The sequence below is a fragment of the Hirsutella rhossiliensis genome (assembly GCF_020360975.1).
Source record: "Hirsutella rhossiliensis strain HR02 chromosome Unknown scaffold00002, whole genome shotgun sequence".
NCBI classification, from domain to species: domain Eukaryota; kingdom Fungi; phylum Ascomycota; class Sordariomycetes; order Hypocreales; family Ophiocordycipitaceae; genus Hirsutella; species Hirsutella rhossiliensis.
In genome coordinates this window covers 8096391-8114795 of record NW_025408668.1, presented here as the reverse complement: position 1 = coordinate 8114795, position 18405 = coordinate 8096391, and the positions used below count along the sequence as shown (strand labels likewise).

The 18405-nt window shown below is 59.7% G+C and overlaps 8 protein-coding genes across 8 annotated transcripts; 4 read left to right on the top strand and 4 right to left on the bottom strand.

Annotated features, from left to right (window-relative positions):
• Positions 1 to 340: 340 nt before the first annotated feature.
• On the top strand, positions 341 to 1814 carry HRG_02684 (uncharacterized protein; the record flags this gene model as incomplete). The annotated part of the gene is made up of 4 exons (XM_044861155.1): positions 341 to 410; positions 472 to 633; positions 706 to 775; positions 917 to 1814. 4 exons carry the CDS (start codon positions 341 to 343, stop codon positions 1812 to 1814), a joined length of 1200 nt encoding a protein of 399 aa, XP_044724788.1.
• A 459-nt stretch (positions 1815 to 2273) lies between these two features.
• HRG_02683 (uncharacterized protein) lies at positions 2274 to 3416 on the bottom strand (the record flags this gene model as incomplete). Its single annotated transcript, XM_044861154.1, has 1 exon — positions 2274 to 3416. One exon carries the CDS (start codon positions 3414 to 3416, stop codon positions 2274 to 2276), a length of 1143 nt encoding a protein of 380 aa, XP_044724787.1.
• Positions 3417 to 4576: 1160 nt separating this feature from the next.
• HRG_02682 (mitochondrial carrier protein) lies at positions 4577 to 5668 on the top strand (the record flags this gene model as incomplete). Its single annotated transcript, XM_044861153.1, has 3 exons — positions 4577 to 4609; positions 4666 to 4718; positions 4780 to 5668. The coding sequence occupies 3 exons, from the start codon at positions 4577 to 4579 to the stop codon at positions 5666 to 5668; spliced, it is 975 nt and encodes a 324-aa protein (XP_044724786.1).
• A 174-nt stretch (positions 5669 to 5842) lies between these two features.
• On the bottom strand, positions 5843 to 7217 carry HRG_02681 (inosine-uridine preferring nucleoside hydrolase domain-containing protein; the record flags this gene model as incomplete). The annotated part of the gene is made up of 4 exons (XM_044861152.1): positions 5843 to 6197; positions 6299 to 6949; positions 7016 to 7101; positions 7161 to 7217. The coding sequence occupies 4 exons, from the start codon at positions 7215 to 7217 to the stop codon at positions 5843 to 5845; spliced, it is 1149 nt and encodes a 382-aa protein (XP_044724785.1).
• Positions 7218 to 9862: 2645 nt separating this feature from the next.
• On the bottom strand, positions 9863 to 11551 carry HRG_02680 (RED-like protein; the record flags this gene model as incomplete). The annotated part of the gene is made up of 2 exons (XM_044861151.1): positions 9863 to 11348; positions 11406 to 11551. 2 exons carry the CDS (start codon positions 11549 to 11551, stop codon positions 9863 to 9865), a joined length of 1632 nt encoding a protein of 543 aa, XP_044724784.1.
• A 393-nt stretch (positions 11552 to 11944) lies between these two features.
• HRG_02679 (impB/mucB/samB family domain-containing protein) lies at positions 11945 to 15420 on the top strand (the record flags this gene model as incomplete). The annotated part of the gene is made up of 4 exons (XM_044861150.1): positions 11945 to 12189; positions 12243 to 12598; positions 12662 to 12741; positions 12820 to 15420. 4 exons carry the CDS (start codon positions 11945 to 11947, stop codon positions 15418 to 15420), a joined length of 3282 nt encoding a protein of 1093 aa, XP_044724783.1.
• Positions 15421 to 15654: 234 nt separating this feature from the next.
• Positions 15655 to 16225, bottom strand: HRG_02678 (WSC domain-containing protein; the record flags this gene model as incomplete). Its single annotated transcript, XM_044861149.1, has 2 exons — positions 15655 to 15859; positions 15951 to 16225. 2 exons carry the CDS (start codon positions 16223 to 16225, stop codon positions 15655 to 15657), a joined length of 480 nt encoding a protein of 159 aa, XP_044724782.1.
• A 660-nt stretch (positions 16226 to 16885) lies between these two features.
• HRG_02677 (ER membrane protein SH3 domain-containing protein) lies at positions 16886 to 17616 on the top strand (the record flags this gene model as incomplete). The annotated part of the gene is made up of 2 exons (XM_044861148.1): positions 16886 to 16973; positions 17030 to 17616. 2 exons carry the CDS (start codon positions 16886 to 16888, stop codon positions 17614 to 17616), a joined length of 675 nt encoding a protein of 224 aa, XP_044724781.1.
• Between the last annotated feature and the right edge of the window lie 789 nt (positions 17617 to 18405).

Below are 18405 nucleotides of genomic sequence, written 5' to 3'. Positions count from 1 at the left end.
CTCTGCATGGCCCGTCAGCGTCATCGTCAGCAGTAGCGGCCTCGCAGGGCTGAATGTACGACTACGTAACGCGGCGTTCGTCAACGCTGCATGGCCTCTTGTGCACTAGCAGGGCCTGATGCTGCGGCTTATTGGTAGTGCTGATTGTTCCATGCCTGCCAACGGGAGAGGGGAGACTCGTGCAAACCCTCTCGGCCAGAAGACGACGGCCTCTCGATGCTCTGAATCTCCACCTCGGCTACAGCACCGTCCTTCTCGGCCTCTCCGGTTGATGGAAGCTGCCGATACTCAGGCTTGATATTCTCGCTACATCAACCCTTCTCCCTGCCTCTCCCAGGCCATGACTCCCGAGTCCACCAAAAACACACCACCGAGCGGTGCGCCCAAGCATCGGGCCTGCGATGAATGCCGTAAGTTGGGAGCCCTCTCCGGGCCCATCTCGGAGACTTTTTACTCACCCGTCGTGCCCAGGAGCCCGAAAACTCGCCTGCTCCAAGGAGCCCGGCGGATGTAACCGGTGTCGGAGAGAAGGCATCCCCTGCCACTACTCCGCCCAGAAACCCATGGGCCGTCCGCGCAAGCGCCGCCACGTTGACGACCTGTCGACCGATGATGCTCTTCTCGCCCCGCCGAGTGCCGTCTCAACCGGGCTCGTCACGCCACAGGCGCTCCTTGGTCTGGGAGCTCAGCCGACGTGGTCTACAGATGCCACCCTAGACTTCTTTGGCCCTGATGCCGGCTCCAGCACCGCCTTTCTGGACTTGCTGCCGAGCGGGTTTGGCGATGACGGCGCAGACGACCCCCACAGTCTCGGGCTGTATGCGCAAGTCCAGCTCCCTGGACCAGACGGGCAGCCTTTTGACGGCACGACATTCACAGCACAATGCCTTGGAGCCGACATTCTCCAAAATGCCAGCCTCGACGAGCCAGGCCTCTCGGGAGACGCGCCAAAGGATGCCAACGACTCATGGAAACACTTCGTAGCTTCACATCATCACTCGCCCCCGGAACACCGGCTGCCATCTTCCTCCAGCGACTTGTCGACAGCAGTCGAGTCGCCAGATCCCTCTCCCAGAGCAACCGTCAAGGCGATACCAAGCATCTCGTGCGGCTGCCTTTCATCCCTCTACCTCGCCTTGGAATCGCTTGCTCACCTTCCATCCGACGTCACTTCGGCCATGCGCGTGGCCAGAAGCGCATGCAAGGTCGCGCAGGACGTTGTCGAGTGTCGTCACTGCTCCAACGCGTTTTTCGACGACCCCCTCAAGCCACCGCCCATCCAGGGGTTCCAGAACCTCATGTTCCTCGGCGCTCTCGTCCCGTCTGCCTGCAACGCCTACGCCTCGATCCTCGAGATGGTCGACGACAAGACAGCTTCGGCCAAGAGAGAGAACCGAACCCTTTTTTTCTCCCTCAAGGACATGGGGGCGCTCTGGGACACCGCCTCCGCCGACGGCGGCCACTGCTGTGCCATGCACAGCTTGAACAACAAGCACTTGAAGCCCGAAGCCTGGCAGAGAGCCGTTCGTGCAGTACTCAAAATGGACGTATACGGCCTGGGTGGCTGCCCAAGCGCCTCGCCGCCTCCCTTTCCGAGGCGAAAGGGGTTGAAGGACGTGTTGGCGCAGCTGGACCAGACGTCGCGGAGGAGGCACGAGATTATAGACGAGCTCAATGCGAAAGGCCAGGTGCCAAAGCACTCCCCATATCTCATGTCCCCCTTGAACCAGGCGCCGTGCCCGCCCGAGCAGAGAAACTGCGTCAGGATAATCGAGACGGCCAGGATGGCTTTGGATAGATTGGTCATTGCTTAAATGCTCACATGATTTCTGCAGGATGAAAGCGTCACGCTTTCATGTCGCCAATCCGAGGCATCTTGTTGCCTCGGTACCTGGAAAGGAGGTGCGTGGGCTCGGCGTTGTGCCTTGCAACGCCCGAAAGAAGCGGATTTCGACGAGCGAACAAAGATATGGGTCTTGATTTTGGAGTTTCCATTCATGTGCTATCGCTGTCAGGATACATATTCTCCAACGCGCCCCGGTACATGGCCTGACCACTTTCCGTACGATAGACGGGAAGTTTGAAAAGGGAAAAAGAGGCAAAAATGCTTCGAGGAGGGGCCCCAACTCCAAGGTCCAATGCAGCCATCCAGAAAAAAACACAAAACGCCATGCTTGAGCAAGATGAGAAGCCCTCCCCACTTGGTATCAACACAGATATATCCCGTCGTGGCACGCTCGCTGGGTTAGAAGACGGGCACGTCGTGCCACGGGTCAGTCGTCCTCCTCCATGATGCCCAAGACAGCGAGCTCAGTCGTGACGAGACGGGCAAATTCCTCGCGGGCGATGCCAGATGTCCGCGCCAGCATGTACAGACTCCTGATGCTCCGGGAGACGTGCTGCTTGACGCCAAACTCGTTCTGCTCCTGCTTGCCCGCCGTCTCCTCAAGCCTGGCGACGTTGTAGGAGCCGTTGGAGCTGGCGCTCGATTCGGGGCGCGGGTGGATGATGTCGGCGGACATGGGCTTGCTGGTCGCCGTCGTGTCCGGGCCCTGGCCGGGGAGCCCCGAGCTCTGCGCGCTGCCGAGCCCCAGGGGCGGAACGAGGTGTGCGTTCTGAGCCTCCTCGTCGGGGTCGTGGTTATCCATGGCAGGCTGGACTTGGTCGTACTGCGCAAAGTAGTCGTCCTCGGTGGAGGCCGGGCGGTAAGGGTCGGTCGAACGGGAGGAGGGCACTGCGCAGGGGCCAGGGGACCGCGTCACGGCCGGAGTGCGGGCCGGAGTCGCGTCATAACGACCCCAGTAATCGTCGTCGTCGTCATCTTGGGCAGTAGCGGGTCCGTTGTCATGTTGTTGCGAGGTGAGCGTGGCCTTGGTTTGGCTGTTGCTGCCGCCGTTGCCCTGGCCGTCTTGGAAGTGCCGTTCGGCCTCGACGATTGTGGATGCGCCGCCAAAGCGAGAAAAAGGAGAGGGCTTGTCGGCCACGGTGACTTCGCCAATCCTCCAGCCATCGCCGCCGCCCTCGTGGTCGCCGACGCAGTAGACGAGCTGAAAGGCGATGCCGAGCTCCGGCAGGGCAACGAGAGCCTGCAGCGTCTCGCGATCGAGGCGCCTGTATCTGGTGTGGGCGTCATAGCCCCAGTCGACCTCGACCTCGCCCGAGACGGGATGGGGCTCGAGCGAGGGCCCGCGGACAATGTCGGCGAGCTTTACTGCCTTGGCGGCATCGTAGCAGAGAAGGCGCAGCCAGGGCTCCGACGAAGACTCGGAGAGCAGCTGGACGCGCTGGCGCAGGATAGGGGAGAGCAAAGGGAGAAGTTTGACGGCGGGCTGGGCCGAGGCGGCGGCGGCGGGCAGGGCCGGGAGGAGAGGGGCCAAGAGGCCAGCCTGGTCTGGGGGCGCGATGGCTAGGCCCATTGTGAGTCAGTCAGGCGGGGGAAAGGGCGTGTGTGTGCCCTCCCTTGGAGGTGACGTTGCTGGCCGTGGTCGGATGCGAAGAGAAGGGAGTCGTCGGCGTTCGTCGTGGATTGCCGGTTGATGTGCAAGGAAGAACCAAACCGGGGCGAAAGCGAGGGTTAAGTATGTCTTGGCAGTCGGTAGAGAGATGTTTAGGAATCCTCTGCTTTTTGCTCGGCCACGTCCAGAAATGAAGGGGCGACTGAACGGACGAGGCGGGAGGGTGTTGAGAGTAGCGGGATGGCTATTGAGCAGAGAAGAAAAGAAGTAAAAGGAGAAGAAGAAGAAGGAGGAGGAGGAGGAGGAGGAGGAGGAGAAGAAGGGGAAATCTCCGTCCCGTGACGCTGGTCAGGCGGCGTGGAGCTTGCTTGACTTTCTGCGGGGCCCGCTGACTTGCTGGCCGCTGGCTGGCCAAGCCGGCCGAACCCGTCGGCTGGGTGCTGGAGGGATTGGTGGCGGCTACAGCCGGAGCCTTGTGGGGGGGGGGATAACCAGGAAGACTAACTGAGATGTATACTTAGTAGGTAGTAGTCTTGGGGACCATTGCGGGCTCAGCGACTTGTTCTCATGCGAGATCTGCTAGTGTCAGCGGTGCTTCGCAAGTTTCTGGGCCGTCAGTGGAGCGCGGGGCTAAGGCGATTCCGGAGCACCGGGGCAGATGGCGGCTCTTCGGGGCAAAGGAACAATGGAACCTCTGCATTGCATCGGCTATTTCCTGGGGCAAGGGGACAGGGCCATCGATTAAATTATTGACCAGGCCAATTGGAGCCGCCGCATGCATTGTGCTGAGACAATGGGAAGAATGAAGCGGGCCCGGTGGGCTTCTAGATGCTGGACCTGCGCAAAGTACAAAGTACCTACCTGGCCCTTTTCAGCAGCAAGGTGCACGTGACCTGCGGGACAAGCAAAAGTCATGCGCCGAGTGGCATTCTGGCGTCACGGCCAACATGGAAGCAAAAGAAAAGAAGAGGGGCCAGAGGAAGCCCTCCTTGCCCACAACAAACCTTGTCTCTCCATCACAGCCCCAACATCCGCACACCCGCCCGCCGACCCACCGAGAGCCTCTCTCGCGCCGCCTGTCTCGCCTTTCCTCCGGCCTCGGGTCCTAGGCGAATCCCTGCATGTCAGCCCGGCACGGTCGCCTCAAGGATGAGGTGCGCCCGATGAGCGTTGCACCAGGCCTCCTTGGTCCGCTGACGGGAGCGCGCAGGGCACCAAGCTCCAGGCCGTCACCGCCGGCGCAATAGCCGGCCTCGTGTCCCGGTACGCCCTCCCGATCTCTTCCCCCGTGCTGCCCGCTGACCGTCTCCCCGTATGCCCCTAGGTTCGTCATCGCGCCCCTCGACGTGGTCAAGATCCGTCTCCAGCTTCAGACCCATCCCTCTCCCATCTCCTCCGAACCCCTCGCTGCCCCGCGCGATGCACCCGCCACCCGCTTGGGTGCCTTTGCCACCTTCAAGCACATCCTCCAACATGAGGGCCTCACGGCGCTGTGGAAGGGTAACGTCCCCGCCGAGCTCCTGTACGTCTGCTATGCCGGTGTCCAATTCGCCGGTTACCGCTCCGCCACTCTCTTCCTCCAGACAGCCCTGCCCACCCGCCGCCTGCCTGACTCGGCCGAGAGCTTCATCGCCGGCGCCACCGCGGGCGTTGCTGGCACCGGCGTCACCTACCCGCTCGACCTATTGAGAACGCGCTTCGCCGCCCAGGGTCAGTGCCGAATCTACACCTCCCTGAGGAGCGCCATCTGGGAAATCAAGCGGGACGAGGGCTGGAGGGGCTTCTTTCGAGGCCTGGGCCCAGCATGGGGGCAAGTCGTCCCCTTCATGGGCATCTTCTTCGTCACCTATGAGGGACTGCGTCTGCGCCTCACCCGCCTCGAGATGCCCTGGGGCAGCCGAGACGCCGCCGCTGGGGCCGTGGCGAGCGTCGTCGCCAAGACGGCCGTCTTCCCCCTCGACCTGGTGCGCAAGCGGCTCCAGGTGCAGGGGCCCACCAGGAGCCGCTACATATACAGCGACATTCCCGAGTACACGACGGCCCTCCGTGCCGTGAGCACGATTTTTCAGAGAGAAGGGCTGCGCGGGCTGTACAGGGGGCTTCCCATCAGCCTCATCAAGGCTGCGCCGGCGAGCGCCGTCACGCTTTGGACCTACGAGCAGAGCTTGAAGCTGATGACGAGCCGCGGCACGACCCAAGAGGCGCCCATGTAAACTCTATACTGCAAATACACGTCTTCTCTCACTCTTGCATCAAGCCGGCGGGGCTCATGCGCGCCGTCTGAGGACTCACTGCCGGCCGACGACGACAAGCCGAGAACACGCACTCGGACAAGCAAAGGCCAGTGACTGCCATGACTCCTTTTCTCATCTCTCCTTGCTCCATGCTCAAGCACTGGCTTCCTCCCGAGCCTTTTCGTTGACCGCGTCGGCTCGCTGGATACACTCCTCGATGACCTGCCAAAACTTGTCGACGTCCATACTCCTCGGGATGCGCACCCCCTGGTGTCCAGCGGGCATGGGCTCAGCCAGGGTCCGGCCGGTCTCCTTGACGCCGCCCTTGGCCTCTTCGAAGGAGCCGTCGGTGACGACGGTAACGTTGAAGCGCTCGTTGTGTTGGGGCTGCTCGCTCCTGGCGGCGTCCCACTCGGAAAAGGGGATCTCGTCAACGGTGCCGATGAGCACGGCGGCTACGGCGATGGGGTCGTGCAGCGGCGGGCCGGCGGTGATGCCGAAGACGTCGCTGGGGGCGCGTGCCGTTAGAGGTCATTGGCGGAGCAGCAAGCCGGGGCCGAGATTGAGAGGCCGTGGAGAGAGCGAAGGAGCTGGGACAAGGAGACTTACGAGTACGTCTTTGCGAAAAAGTAGAGGAGCTCGACGAGCATGGTGCGCAGCGTCGACTTGCCCGGCCCAGCCCGGTGGCCGTCGGCGCCGTAGAGGAGCAGCTCGCGGACGCGGTCGGTGGCGAGGACCTGGTGGCTCAGGTCGAGGGGCACGACGGTCGTCTTTGCGGCAATGTCGGGGCTGTGGAAGACGTGGGCGGCGGCCTCTGGGTCGACGAGCATGTTGAACTCTGCGTAGGGGGTGACGTTTCCGATGCGGGCCTGGTTGTCGACGTGGCCCATGGGCGCGTCGGAGAAGCCGCCGCCAAAGGAACCGCCCATGAGGCTGAGGCCGCGGACGTGGGCGACGAGATCCGGGCGGGCGCGGAACAGGGCGCCGACGTTTGTGAGGGCGCCCGTGGCGACGACCCAGGCGGTGCCGGGGCGCTGGGCGGCGAGGGCGGCGGCCATGGCGTCGACGGCCGGCACGTCGGACGGCCGGCACGCGGGCTCGGGCAGCAGGTCGGTGCCGTCGAGGCCCGAGTCGCCGTGGATGTCGGTGGGCGCGTGCAGGGCGGGCCGCTCGAGGGCCTTGGCCAGGCCGACGTGCAGGGGGACGTCGGCGTGCCGGCCCAGGGCTGTGAGGACCGAGGCGGCGTTGCGCGTCGTGTGTCTGCGACGAGGAAAAGGGTTGAGTTCCGCTGCTTTGGGGGGGGGGGTCGAGGTGTCAAGAACGTACTCGAGCGAGGCATTTCCAAAGACGGTCGAGATGCCTAGGAGCTTGATCCGGGGGTGGTGAGCCGCCAGCAGGATTGCAAACACGTCCTGTGCGGAACCGTCAGTCTCCGTTCGCAGCGGACGGTGTCAAGAGATGAGAGCCGTACATCGTGGCCCGGATCGCAGTCCAGCCAGACGGGAATCTGGTCCGACGAGTCCAGCATGGCGATGGCTCCCCGATCTGTCTATCTGTTTGCCTGGCCGATGAAGCCGCGTGACTTTTTCCAGGGCCGCGCTATCGTGGGTATGTAGAATGAATAAAGAGAGGGCATGTGCGTAACGAAGAAGAAAGCAAAGGACGAAACCAGGTTGTCCAGTTTAGACGCCGGGGTTGATGAGGGAAGCGGCCGAATACACTTCGGGGGGTGAGAGAGGCTGCGGTGAGTGAGTGAGTGAGTGAGTGAGTGAGTACCCGTGCCACGCCCCACTTTATTTGGAATTCGCAAGCTCCCACCTCCTAAAGTTGGTGCTCACCACCAGTATCCCCACACCACCGGAATACCCAGAATTTCGACTCCCCGACCTAGAATCGCTTCAACCACCGCGTACCACGCTCAGAATCGCGTACTTCCACTCGTTCTAACCTTCCTGAACCCCTCCATTGGCGTGCCTTTTTTGCTGCTTCCTCAAACCATCGCTTGCGTGCGTTATGCGCCTTTTCTCCGCGTCTTCTACTACCTTCCTTGCTTTAGCAATCTGATCATCTCCCTTTGTTGCACCATTTCCCGTCCTTGGGCCACTGACAATACTCCTCCTGATTGTAACTGTATATTCTTCATAGCCTTACGTTGTTTTTGGATCCGCTCCGCCATTTTGGTTCGTCCCAAGTCCTTTTAGTCTGCACGAGCTCAGTCGCCAGAGATAGCGATCCTCGAATAAATCGACTGAGATCGTGAGAAAAGTCGGGATCCAGGCTTTTATCGTCTTCAAGGACGAGATCTAATTTGTCCGCTACCTTGTTTATTTGTCGTAGAGTCAATGGTGTCTCGAAAGGTGAGGAGTGTGGTCCTGAATTGGGAGGAGGTGTGGGTGTCGTGGCTTGACGAGCTTCCAAACATTGAAGTACTACTTGTGGATTGAATGGGAAGATTCCTGTCTTGCGAAATGCGGAGCGTATAGTACTCTCCTTGAAAGCATGCAATCGTACTTGTTGAATGCAGGAGAGAAACTCAAGCTTGGTTATGTTGACGAGGCCATCTCGAACCATGACATCTAAAGCCTTGGCGTGATAGTGCTTTAGGGGCTGGAAAACGACAACGTCCAAAGGCTGAAGTGCATGCGTGAGATTAGGCGGCATGCCGAAGGAATAATATTGTGGTTGTCGCAGTATTCAATGAACTGCCTGGTATGGTGAGAGCCATGACCATCAAGAATTAGAAGTCGCTTCGAGCTTCTTGAGCTTTTTTCCGAGTGCTTGTCAAAATGCTGGAGCCACTCCAGACTAATCACGTCGTTTGAGTAACCAGTAGGCGTGGGTCGAATAACTGTGTCAGGATCTAGCTCAGGTATTTGATACCATGAAGCCATGTGCATCTGGCCAGCGAGTATCAAAAAAGCCGGAACAACCTCCCCATTCGCCGAGATAGCTTCGATCGCAGTAGCGGATTCCCTATTCTCAGGAATGCCAAAATAATGAGCTCTCCTCCGTTTTGTCACAATCAGCTGGTCTTTTCCAACCCCGATGCGAAAACCAGTCTCGTCCATATTCCAGATATCCTCAGGAGGTATACCATTGTCTTGGATAACCTGCCGAAGATGCTGGAAATACTGGTTAACTCGTGTAAGATTCTCGGAGACTTGGCGCTCTGCTTGAAGCCTTTTTTGGCGCTTTTTGAAGTAGCCGTGACGCTTTAAGAAGCGAGAAGTCCAGTTTGGCCCCACGGTAGGAGCGTCGCGCTGGCTAGACCGCTCGCGCAAGATACAGTTTGCCGCGTCAGTAACGAACTCGACGCGTACCGCAAGGTTTATATTATCCAAACGATCGATATAGCGACATAGGGCCTTCTCTTCTGGTTCGGAAAGCCTCGTATTTCTAGCTCGCTGGCCAGTTTTAGGAGGTCGGCCTTGAAGACGGTATCGCAATCGATCACGTGTTACACCGAATTCTCGCGCTACGGTTGCGACTTTAGCACCGGGAAAATTTTCAATATATCGAAGAGCGTTTTGTACACGTGCTTCCATTTCGGCTATCGACGAGATCGTGAATTGGTTAAGATATAGGGATGCTGAAGTCGGGGAGTCGAAATTCTGGGTATTCCGGTGGTGTGGGGATACTGGTGGTGAGCACCAACTTTAGGAGGTGGGAGCTTGCGAATTCCAAATAAAGTGGGGCGTGGCACGGGTACGGAGTAACCAGCCAGCCAGCCAGCCAACCAGCCAGCCAACCATCAACCAACCCCACCACGCAGTCCGGGGCCGGATGTTGATCCCCGCGTGGACTCTCTGATTCTTCACGCCTCTCCATAAAAGGAGGGAGAAGAAGAGGGTCTCGCGGACCTCGGCTGCGACTGGACATGCAGAACCCCCCGTCAGCCCTGTCCAAACCGAAAATTGTCCCTGAGCTGCATGCGGGCTTTTTTGCCGCGCCTATGCGGATCCAACACACATAAGCAGCATGCTGTGTCTGGAAGAAGACAACATGCAGAGCATAGCACATCTGGGCCAGGGCGAATCAGCCAAGAACTACCCTGGGTAATGGCAATGTGCTACTGTTTCACCGGCCGATGTCTCAGTTGACAGGTTCAGAGCCAGCCACTCCCTCGTGCCACAGCTCCGGCCTTCACGGCGCCGCCTCGCCCCCCACCCGCCGTCACGACTTCTTGCGCTGCTCCATGACGCGCAGCACGTCGGCCGCACTGTTGGCGTCTCCCTTGCGCTTCTTCGGGCCCCGCTTCCTCTTGCCCTGCCCGCCCCTGCTCCCGCCCTCGCCGCCGTCCCCGCCGCCGCCGTCCCACGCCGACAGCTTGACTCTCTGCTCGTCGCCGTCCTCCTCGTCTTCCAGCCTGCTCGTTCCAAAGCCCATGTCCAAGTCGGCATCGTCCCGCTCGCTCATCCGCAGTAGCCTCCTGCGCCGCTCCTCCATCGACTCGCCTCCCTTGCCCGCCTCGTCCTTGTCGCCGTCGCCATCCCCGATATGGCCGAGGGCTGCTGCCCTCTTGATGGCCGCCATGATCGCCGGGTCCTTCATCGACGGCTTCTCGGCTGCCTCTGCTGACAAGAGTCCGGTCTTGGAGTCCTTGAAATAGTTGTGCGGGGCTGCGGGCTTCGTAATCTTGGGCGGCGGGGGCATCATCTCCGCATCTGACATTCCTGCCTTGTTCGGCCCGTTTGCGGCCTCGTTTGACCGTTGCCCATCGATATCTTCCGGCCGCGACGAGTCCAAGTCCGAGTCCGAGTCGGAAACATCCATGCCAGCCAGGGGATCGTAATCGTCACCGACGCCACCAAAGATGTCGTCGTCCACGTCCTCCTCGGGCCCCGCCCTTTGTCTGTACTCTTCAGGAACCTCCATGCCCAGAGGCTTCGCCCTGGGGTCCGGCATCGGCAGGTCGTTTCCTGCCCCATCCTCGTCCTCTTCTTCCCAAGCCTTTAGCTTCCGTACTTTTCTCTTCTCGTATCCGTCCTCGTCAACGATGATGAGCACCTCCCGCCCCTTTTTGTCGCGCTCAATCCGCGTTCCGGGTTTCTGCTTGGTCCCAATCTTTTTGAACTTGCTCCCCAGCGACGACACTTGCTGAGCTTTTGCCGCCTCTCTTGATGCCCTGAGCTCTGCCAGGATCTGATTCCGTGATTTCTTTTTCCCGGCCACTACAGGGAACGCTGCGAGCTGCCCCGCCTTCCTCTCTGTCTGTTCCTTTTCGATGGCGCTCACTTCTCTCCGCTCCAGTTCGTCAAAGGCATCATCGACATCGTCTTCGTCGGACTTGTCATCGCTCGCATCGCCCTTCTTGTTGCTGTAAACATCCTCTCCGCGCCGCACTCTCTCGAGGAGCTTAAAGTCCAGGCCTTTGACCAGATGGGTTGTCTCTAGAGACCCGCCGGCAATCTCGAACCTCAGTTTGTCGTATGTTTCCTTGTCCACCTCGCCTTTGTTCAGGGACTGCTCGAGCGCCGCCAGTCTCTCTTTTCTATCGTCCGCAGCTTCGTCCAGTCTCTCTTTTGTCCGATCGGTGTAGCCAGCGGCCAGCTTGGCGCCTTTGGGCACAAAGGCCTTGAAATTCTTCTGTGGCTGGGCGGCTTGGTTTCGTTCGGCGAGCTGTCGAGCAAATTCCGCCTGGGCACCTGCGACCGAGCGACTACGTAGACAAGGTTAATTCAGGTGAAGCTCGCGGGACTGGAGCGGGTCGGCTCACGGCGTCATGGGGATGCTGGCTCGTTGCCGCGAACCAAGCGACCCCGAGCCGCTACGGCTGTCGGCCTCAGGGGAGGGCCCATTCTTGGCACCTGGGGAGTGTTTCGAGTTTGCAAGCACGAGCTTGCGGAACTGATCATTGTTCATCGTTCAAAGACCACCGCGTGTTGCGGCAGAGACGAGTTACGAAATGAAGTTGAAGTTGCAGCCTTGTCTCTCTCAAGGCTGTCTGCAAAAGTGTGGCGTGATGTGGCGCATGATAATCAAAGTCACGGGATGACGTGTACTGTCGCGCGCCGGCGCCGCTCCACTTTACGCGTGGGCATCGTCACCAAACTCGACCTCTGCGTCGACCTTTATCTGTTTCCAACCACGTCTCCGCTAATAAACGCTGTTTCTTGGAAGCGACTATTTTTTTTTCACTCTCATGAGTCTGTTGGCGACGCCACAAAGGTAGCTTGGTCGACTCATGGTCACCCTGCCTCGGGATCCGGCACGGCCACCTACTTCTGAACCATTGCCTTCAGCATCTTATTCGCCATGGGTAGTGTCTTGGATAAAAACTCCTCGCTGGTGAGAAAACGGGTCGAAAATCATACCTTCGCCGACGAGGACGGTGAAGAGTACGAGGCCAGCAAGTTCCACGGCTTCGGAGACTACTTTCGGCGAAAGAAGACCAAACTCCAAAACCTCGACGCTGAGACGCGCGCTGCGTCCGACAAACCCTCGATCTTCAAGGGCATCGTCGCCCATGTCACCGGCTACACGCAGCCTCCCCTTCACATGTGCGCGCCGCCCTGCGCATCCGCTGTCGCCCGATGCTGACTGCAGCGATTAGACTCCATCGCGAAATCGCCCAACATGGAGGCGGCTTCCTCCAATACCTCGACTCGAAAACCATGGCTACGCACATCATTGCGTCGACGCTGCCTCCAAAGAAGACGGTTGACTTTAGTCGGTACAGGATCGTCAAGCCCGCGTGGATCATGGATTCGGTGCAGGCCGGAAAGCTGCTGCCGTGGACCGACTATCGGGTTCTGGACGAGGGCCCGAGGCAGAAAGTGTTGAAGCTCGATGGCGGCAAGACCCTCACGCAGACTAGCCCACAGGCAAGACGGGGATACAGAGAACAGACTGACAGCAGCTTCTATACGAGCCAGATCAAGGCGCAAACATCCACGTTTCCCAGCCAAGGTCTGAGTCAAATGGCCGAGAAGCTCAACACACCAGATAAACCGCAGGCCTCGGCCCGGACAGTTGATTCACCAAAAGCTCCGGGAGCTGACAGCACAGCTGACGAACCCGCTGAGCCGCCTGTGGATTCCAGGCTCGACACTGTAAGCGCCTCAGGGTTGTCGGTGAGAGCGCCTTTGAGCAGAGGACGCCTTTCTGAAGCACCGCCGGACGCTTTCGAGCCGGCGATTGATGCAGTTTCCGATGGAGACCCCCCCAACAACATGACATCTGAGCAACACAACTCGTGGCTGCTGTCGGATCCGCGCTTGCGAAAGTCGTCGACGGCAAACCCCGATTTTCTCAAGCAATACTACTCGGAAAGCCGACTGCACCATCTTTCGACATGGAAGGCCAGCTTAAAGGCGTCGATGCAACGGCTGGCGGCCGACAAGGGCCTCTCTCAGAAGAAACCTAGGAAACGACCCGGGGCGAGAAGATATGTCATGCATGTCGACTTTGACAGCTTCTTCTGCGCCGTCTCCCTGAAGCGCCACCCAGAATTTGTGGACAAGCCGTCGGTCGTGGCGCATGGATCGGGCCCTGGATCCGAGATTGCGAGCTGCAATTATCCTGCGCGCAAATTTGGCGTCAAGAATGGCATGTGGATGAAGCGCGCCCTGGAGCTGTGCGCTGATCTCAAAGTCTTGCCTTATGACTTTCCCGCGTACGAGGAGGCCAGCCGGCTGTTCTACGAGTCTATCCTGTCCGTGGGCGGGGTTGTCCAAAGCGTAAGCGTGGACGAAGCCTTGATTGACGCAACCGCCGTCGTCTTGTCCATGTCGGGTTCCCAGGGTGTGGGGATCGATGAGGGTAGCGTCTGGCGAGAGCAGGAAAAGGCGGATGAGATCGCGCGTACCCTGCGAGAGCAAATCAAGGCAAAGACAGGCTGTGCGGTGTCCATCGGCATTGGCGGCAACATTCTCCAAGCCAAGATTGCTTTGAGGAAAGGCAAACCAGCAGGTCAGTTTCAGCTGAAGCCCGAAGACGTCCTCGACGTTATTGGGGGCTTGAAAGTCGAGGAACTGCCGGGCGTGTCTTACAGCATTGGCGGGAAGCTGGAGGAACTGGGCATCAAATATGTCAAGGATATCCGAGACCTATCGAGAGAACGCCTCGCATCGGCCCTTGGGCCCAAGACTGGTGAGAAGCTCGCAGACTATTCTCGAGGAATCGACGGCACCGAGGTCGGGGAGCAACCGCCTCGAAAGTCAGTGTCGGCAGAGGTCAACTGGGGCATCCGCTTCCTCAACCAGCAGGAAGCCGAGGAGTTTGTCTACAACCTGTGCAAAGAGCTGGAAAAGCGGTTGTTGGGCGAGCAGGTCAAAGGGAAGCACCTCACCATGAAGATCATGAGGAGATCCCTCGACGCACCGCTCGACCCTGCCAAGCACCTGGGGCACGGCAAATGCGACACCTTCAACAAGAGTGCGGCATTCGGGGTTGCCACGCACAACTACGAGATCATTGGCAAGGAAGCCGTCTCCATCCTACGGTCGTACAAGTTCAGCCCGGGAGACTTGCGAGGCCTCGGGGTTCAGATGACCAAGCTTGAACCCATCAAGGCAAATCCTAGCGCACCAGAAGGGAGCCAGCGAGTCTTGCCGTTTGCTGCCTTTGCAGGGCCATCGTCGGCGAAGAAGCAATCCAGCAGGGCCGAGCCGATTGACGATGTCGAGAGCCCGCAGAAACAGAGGAGCTCCGAAAGCCGCGACATCGGCAAGGATCCCATCGCCGAGGACCCTATAACGCCTCGAAAGCCCAAGTTTCATCCGGCAATGGCCTTGTCGAGAGCCGCGGAAGGGGACGCAAAGGCCAACACGCCGCTGAACGTGTCGGGTACCCAGTTCATCGTTCCCAGCAATGCGGATCCCGCTGTCCTCGCAGAGCTGCCGTACGACATACGGAGCAGGCTCATGGCCCAGCCGCCAAAGGCTAGCCCCGCGAGGCGGGAACCGCGGTCCGAGAGCCCCTTTTCTGCCGAAGAGCTTCCCTCTCAGGTCGACGCCGAGGTGTTTCGCGCCCTACCGGAGGACATGAAAGCCGAGGTCCTGGCAACATACGGTCGAAAGCCAGCACAGCCGCCGCCACGGCAGTCTCCGCGAAAGAACCAGGCCGGGCCGTCAAAAAAGCAGACAACCCCGACAAAGCGAGGCGGAATACGAGGATTGGTCGGCAAGGCCCAGCGCCAAAGAGACGCGCGGGCGGGCGTGGTGCAAACAAACTTCAGGCCAGTTAAGCGTGGCGACGAGACGCCCGTGGACGAGGAAATTGATGACCTGGATCCCGAATTCCTGGCCGAACTACCCGAAGACGTGCGGAAGGAAGTTGTCGCCGACCACCGGCGCCGACGGCTTGCTCGTCGGTCGGGACTGGACGCCCCGGGTCGGAGGCCTCGCACTCCCGAGGCCGACGGTGCTCTCCCCGGAGGACAGAGGCGGATTGAGTTCCCGGCACCACCGCCCCAGATTCCGTTTGCCAGCTTCGGCGTCACGTCGACTCGAGAGGTCAAGGATATGCTCGGCACCTGGCACAGCGAGACTCAGCAGGAGGGTCCGCATCGCGGGGACGTCGAGGTTTTTGAGAAGTATCTGGCTCAGGTGGTGATTGATGAAGGGGACTTGGAGAAGGCGGCGGTGCTGGTCAGGTGGTTGAGCTTGTTGGTGGAACAAGACGGGGAGAGCATGGCTGGGCGAGAGTCGTGGCGAAGGGCCATGGGTCAGGTGAAGGATGCTGTGCAAGAAGCTGTCAAGCACCGGGGGCTGGCGCCTTTGAATATTTAGGCTGGGAGAGTCAGGATATATCACAAGTTGATAGCATGGGCGAAGGCTCGCAAGTTTGGACAATGACTTCCTGATACCCGCATGGCGGTAGAACTTTGTACAGATGTCAAGAGGGAGGTGCAGATCCAAAAGTTGCTCGCTCGCTTGTAAGTCAGGAATGCACCAGTACAATGGCTGCTGACAGCCAGGGCTCGTTGAAGGGACGGCCTTTGTTCACGCCTGAAGCAGTTGCGGTTATGATATAAGAGCCACTGCAAAGCCCAGAGAGGCGACGAAAGCCGAGACCCGGAGGCCAGTCGAGGCGCTCCTGAGGCGATAGACGGTGAGCTTCAAGGAGCCTCCGCAGGAAGTATCCTGGTCTCCTTCGCAGGGAAAGTCGCAGCGCGCGTCGTCGAGCTTGGTGGATATGCCTGACAGTGTCTGCGAACACCAGCATTCCCTAGCAAGCCGTCAGCAGGTGGGACAGGCTTGTCAGGGTATATCTGTAGGCCCAGCGGAAAAGAGGGGGAACGGCGGATAAGAAAACACACCGTGACCACTCCAGGCCGGCGTAGCGGTACTGGGTGCGGCCGTTGGCGCAGAAGCCCAGGCACAGGGGCACCGTCATCTCGCCGCGCTTGACCTGGTTGATACCGTCGGCGAGGGCGCGCGAGCGGTCGGAGCCGTCGATGTCGGTCGTCTCGTTGAAGCAGCCGTGGTAGGTGTACTTTGTCGACTCGTTGTAGATTCTGACGTGCTGCGTCTGCGCGGCGGCGGCGAGGACGAGCAGCGTCAGGGACAACAGGAGTCGCGGCAGGGGGGCCATTGGAGCCGCCGTGAATGGCCTCTTGCGTTGCGAGAGAGAATTGAGGACAAGGAGGATAGCCGGGCGAGAATCCGTACATCAGCTGGGGCCCCATATATGAACGGAAGTCCTCACATCTGGCGGTGAAGGATAAAGGAGGCCAAGGAAGCGCGAGGCCCCCAATTCTTTACGATTACTACATATTGCTGTACGAGGCAAGCACAGCCGGAAAGGAAGCGAGTTGCGGCTTCCAATTCAAGAAAAAGGACCCCGACGTGTAGTGCAACCCTTGTCGGAGGAGTGAAAGCTGAAGGGACTTGACCTTAGTTAGCCGCCACCACAGCCAACAGCCACCCTCGCAGACAGCACTAACAATCCAAGGTATCTGACGAAACAGCCTGTGCCGCGCGGAATCCAGAGGGTCTAGAGAAGCGCGTGCCCCACATTTGCTGGGGGGAGCACCGCCGCCGCCGCCTCGGCAACCTCAACATTGTACGCATCCGGTTTAAAAAAATACTTCAAGGGGGAAAAATCATCGCAGAGAAACCCAGTGCGACAGATCTCCTCAATTCCGCGTCTCGACACAGCTGCGCACTCGTCGTCCGAAGCCGCGCGGAGCTCTCTCTCGTCGCCCCGCCTCCCCCCCCCCCTCCCCGCGCGCGTCTCTCGCCCGCCGTCACCATGGGATCCTACATCGACCGCTCCAAGACGACGCGGTCCAAGGACTACCGCGGGTCCGGGTCGTTTGCGACCTTTATGATCATCGGCCGTACGTCTTCTCGCGCGCTGGCTCGGTCGTTGCTGTGGCTGCTGACGTTGGCTTAGCGACCTGCTTCTTCCTCGGCATCCTCTTCGCCTCGTTCCCTTACGACTTCCCGCTGCTGTGGACCAAGGAGCCCGTCAGCGACAACTACTATGACCAGCTCGAGGCGCACCTCAAGTTCCTGCACCAGTCGCCGCCGCTCATAGGGCGCATGCTCAACATTGTCGTCAGCGTCGGCTTCCTCGGACTCTTCACCAAGCTCTTCCGCCCGAGCGAGGCAAACTTCTTGTTCGACGGCGCGTCGCTCATCCTCTACACGATTGGCGTGGCCGTGTACGTGTCCAACATTGTCAAGGGCCTGCGCGCCATCAGCTCGGGGCTTTGGGAAGGCGACGAGTTCCAGTCGAACCGCGAGGGCCGCTTCGAGGGCGAGTTCATCCTCGGCCGCGAGGACAGCCTCAAGGTGCTGGCCGCCAGCAATACCATCCTGGCGCTGGTCCTCATCGGTGTCCTCGTCCTCCAGGCCGGGCAGTGGTACGCCGAGAAGAGGGATCCGGACGACGAGGCTGCTGATGCCAACAAGGCCGATCAACAACCCGCGAGCAGCAGCAGCTGCGGCAGCAAAGCGGCCACCAAGAAGAAGCAGTAAGGCCGGAATGCCGCTGGCCTACTGTTCTCCTTTTAACAACAAAACCGTCATCATTGGGTTCCTTGTGGTTGCCATGGGAAAGAGGGCTGCGATCCCAATTCTCTGTTGCATCTGCGGGGATATGGCAAGGATGGTGCGACAATTGGATAACCGGGGCCGGGTCAACTTTGCTTTTTCTCGCACTCGCTCTTGCACTGCGCCTCTATCTTCTGTCACAACAGTTCCTGCGTCTCGGGTGCCCAGGTCGTGGAATCGATTGGCCCGTCGCCGGATTAGGCCGAGTCCCGACTGGAACAAGTCCAGATTGTACTCCATACCTGTGCGGGCATAGACCAAGACAATTTGCTAGCTGATGCCGCCTCGCGTGACGACTGGCAGGGGAAGGCAAGGGAGAGAAGTGGCTTGGCTTGGCTCTGGTGCGGCAATTTTTATCAGATCAATCTTATCAAATTTGGAGCATGCTTGGCGACAGGGTTTCTTCAAGCTTCCGGAATGAGGTGGGATGCCGGGATGCCGATTCGAGATGCGGAGTGTACTGTATCGACACCCGGATCAGGCACACAAGTTGGGCTTCGACAGGGTCGGTGCGTTCATGCCTCAATGCCTCAAGGATGAAGCACAGTGCCTCGGTTCACGACGGATTCCAAGGCACAGGAATAATCCCTCAATGACGGGGCCAACCGCTGCCGATGGCCGCGGCCAGTCTGACGGCATGACGCAAGAGAGCCGCCCGTGCTGCATCCAGCCAGCTCGTCCATGTGCCGACTCTGATGGAGAAGGAGGTGCCCT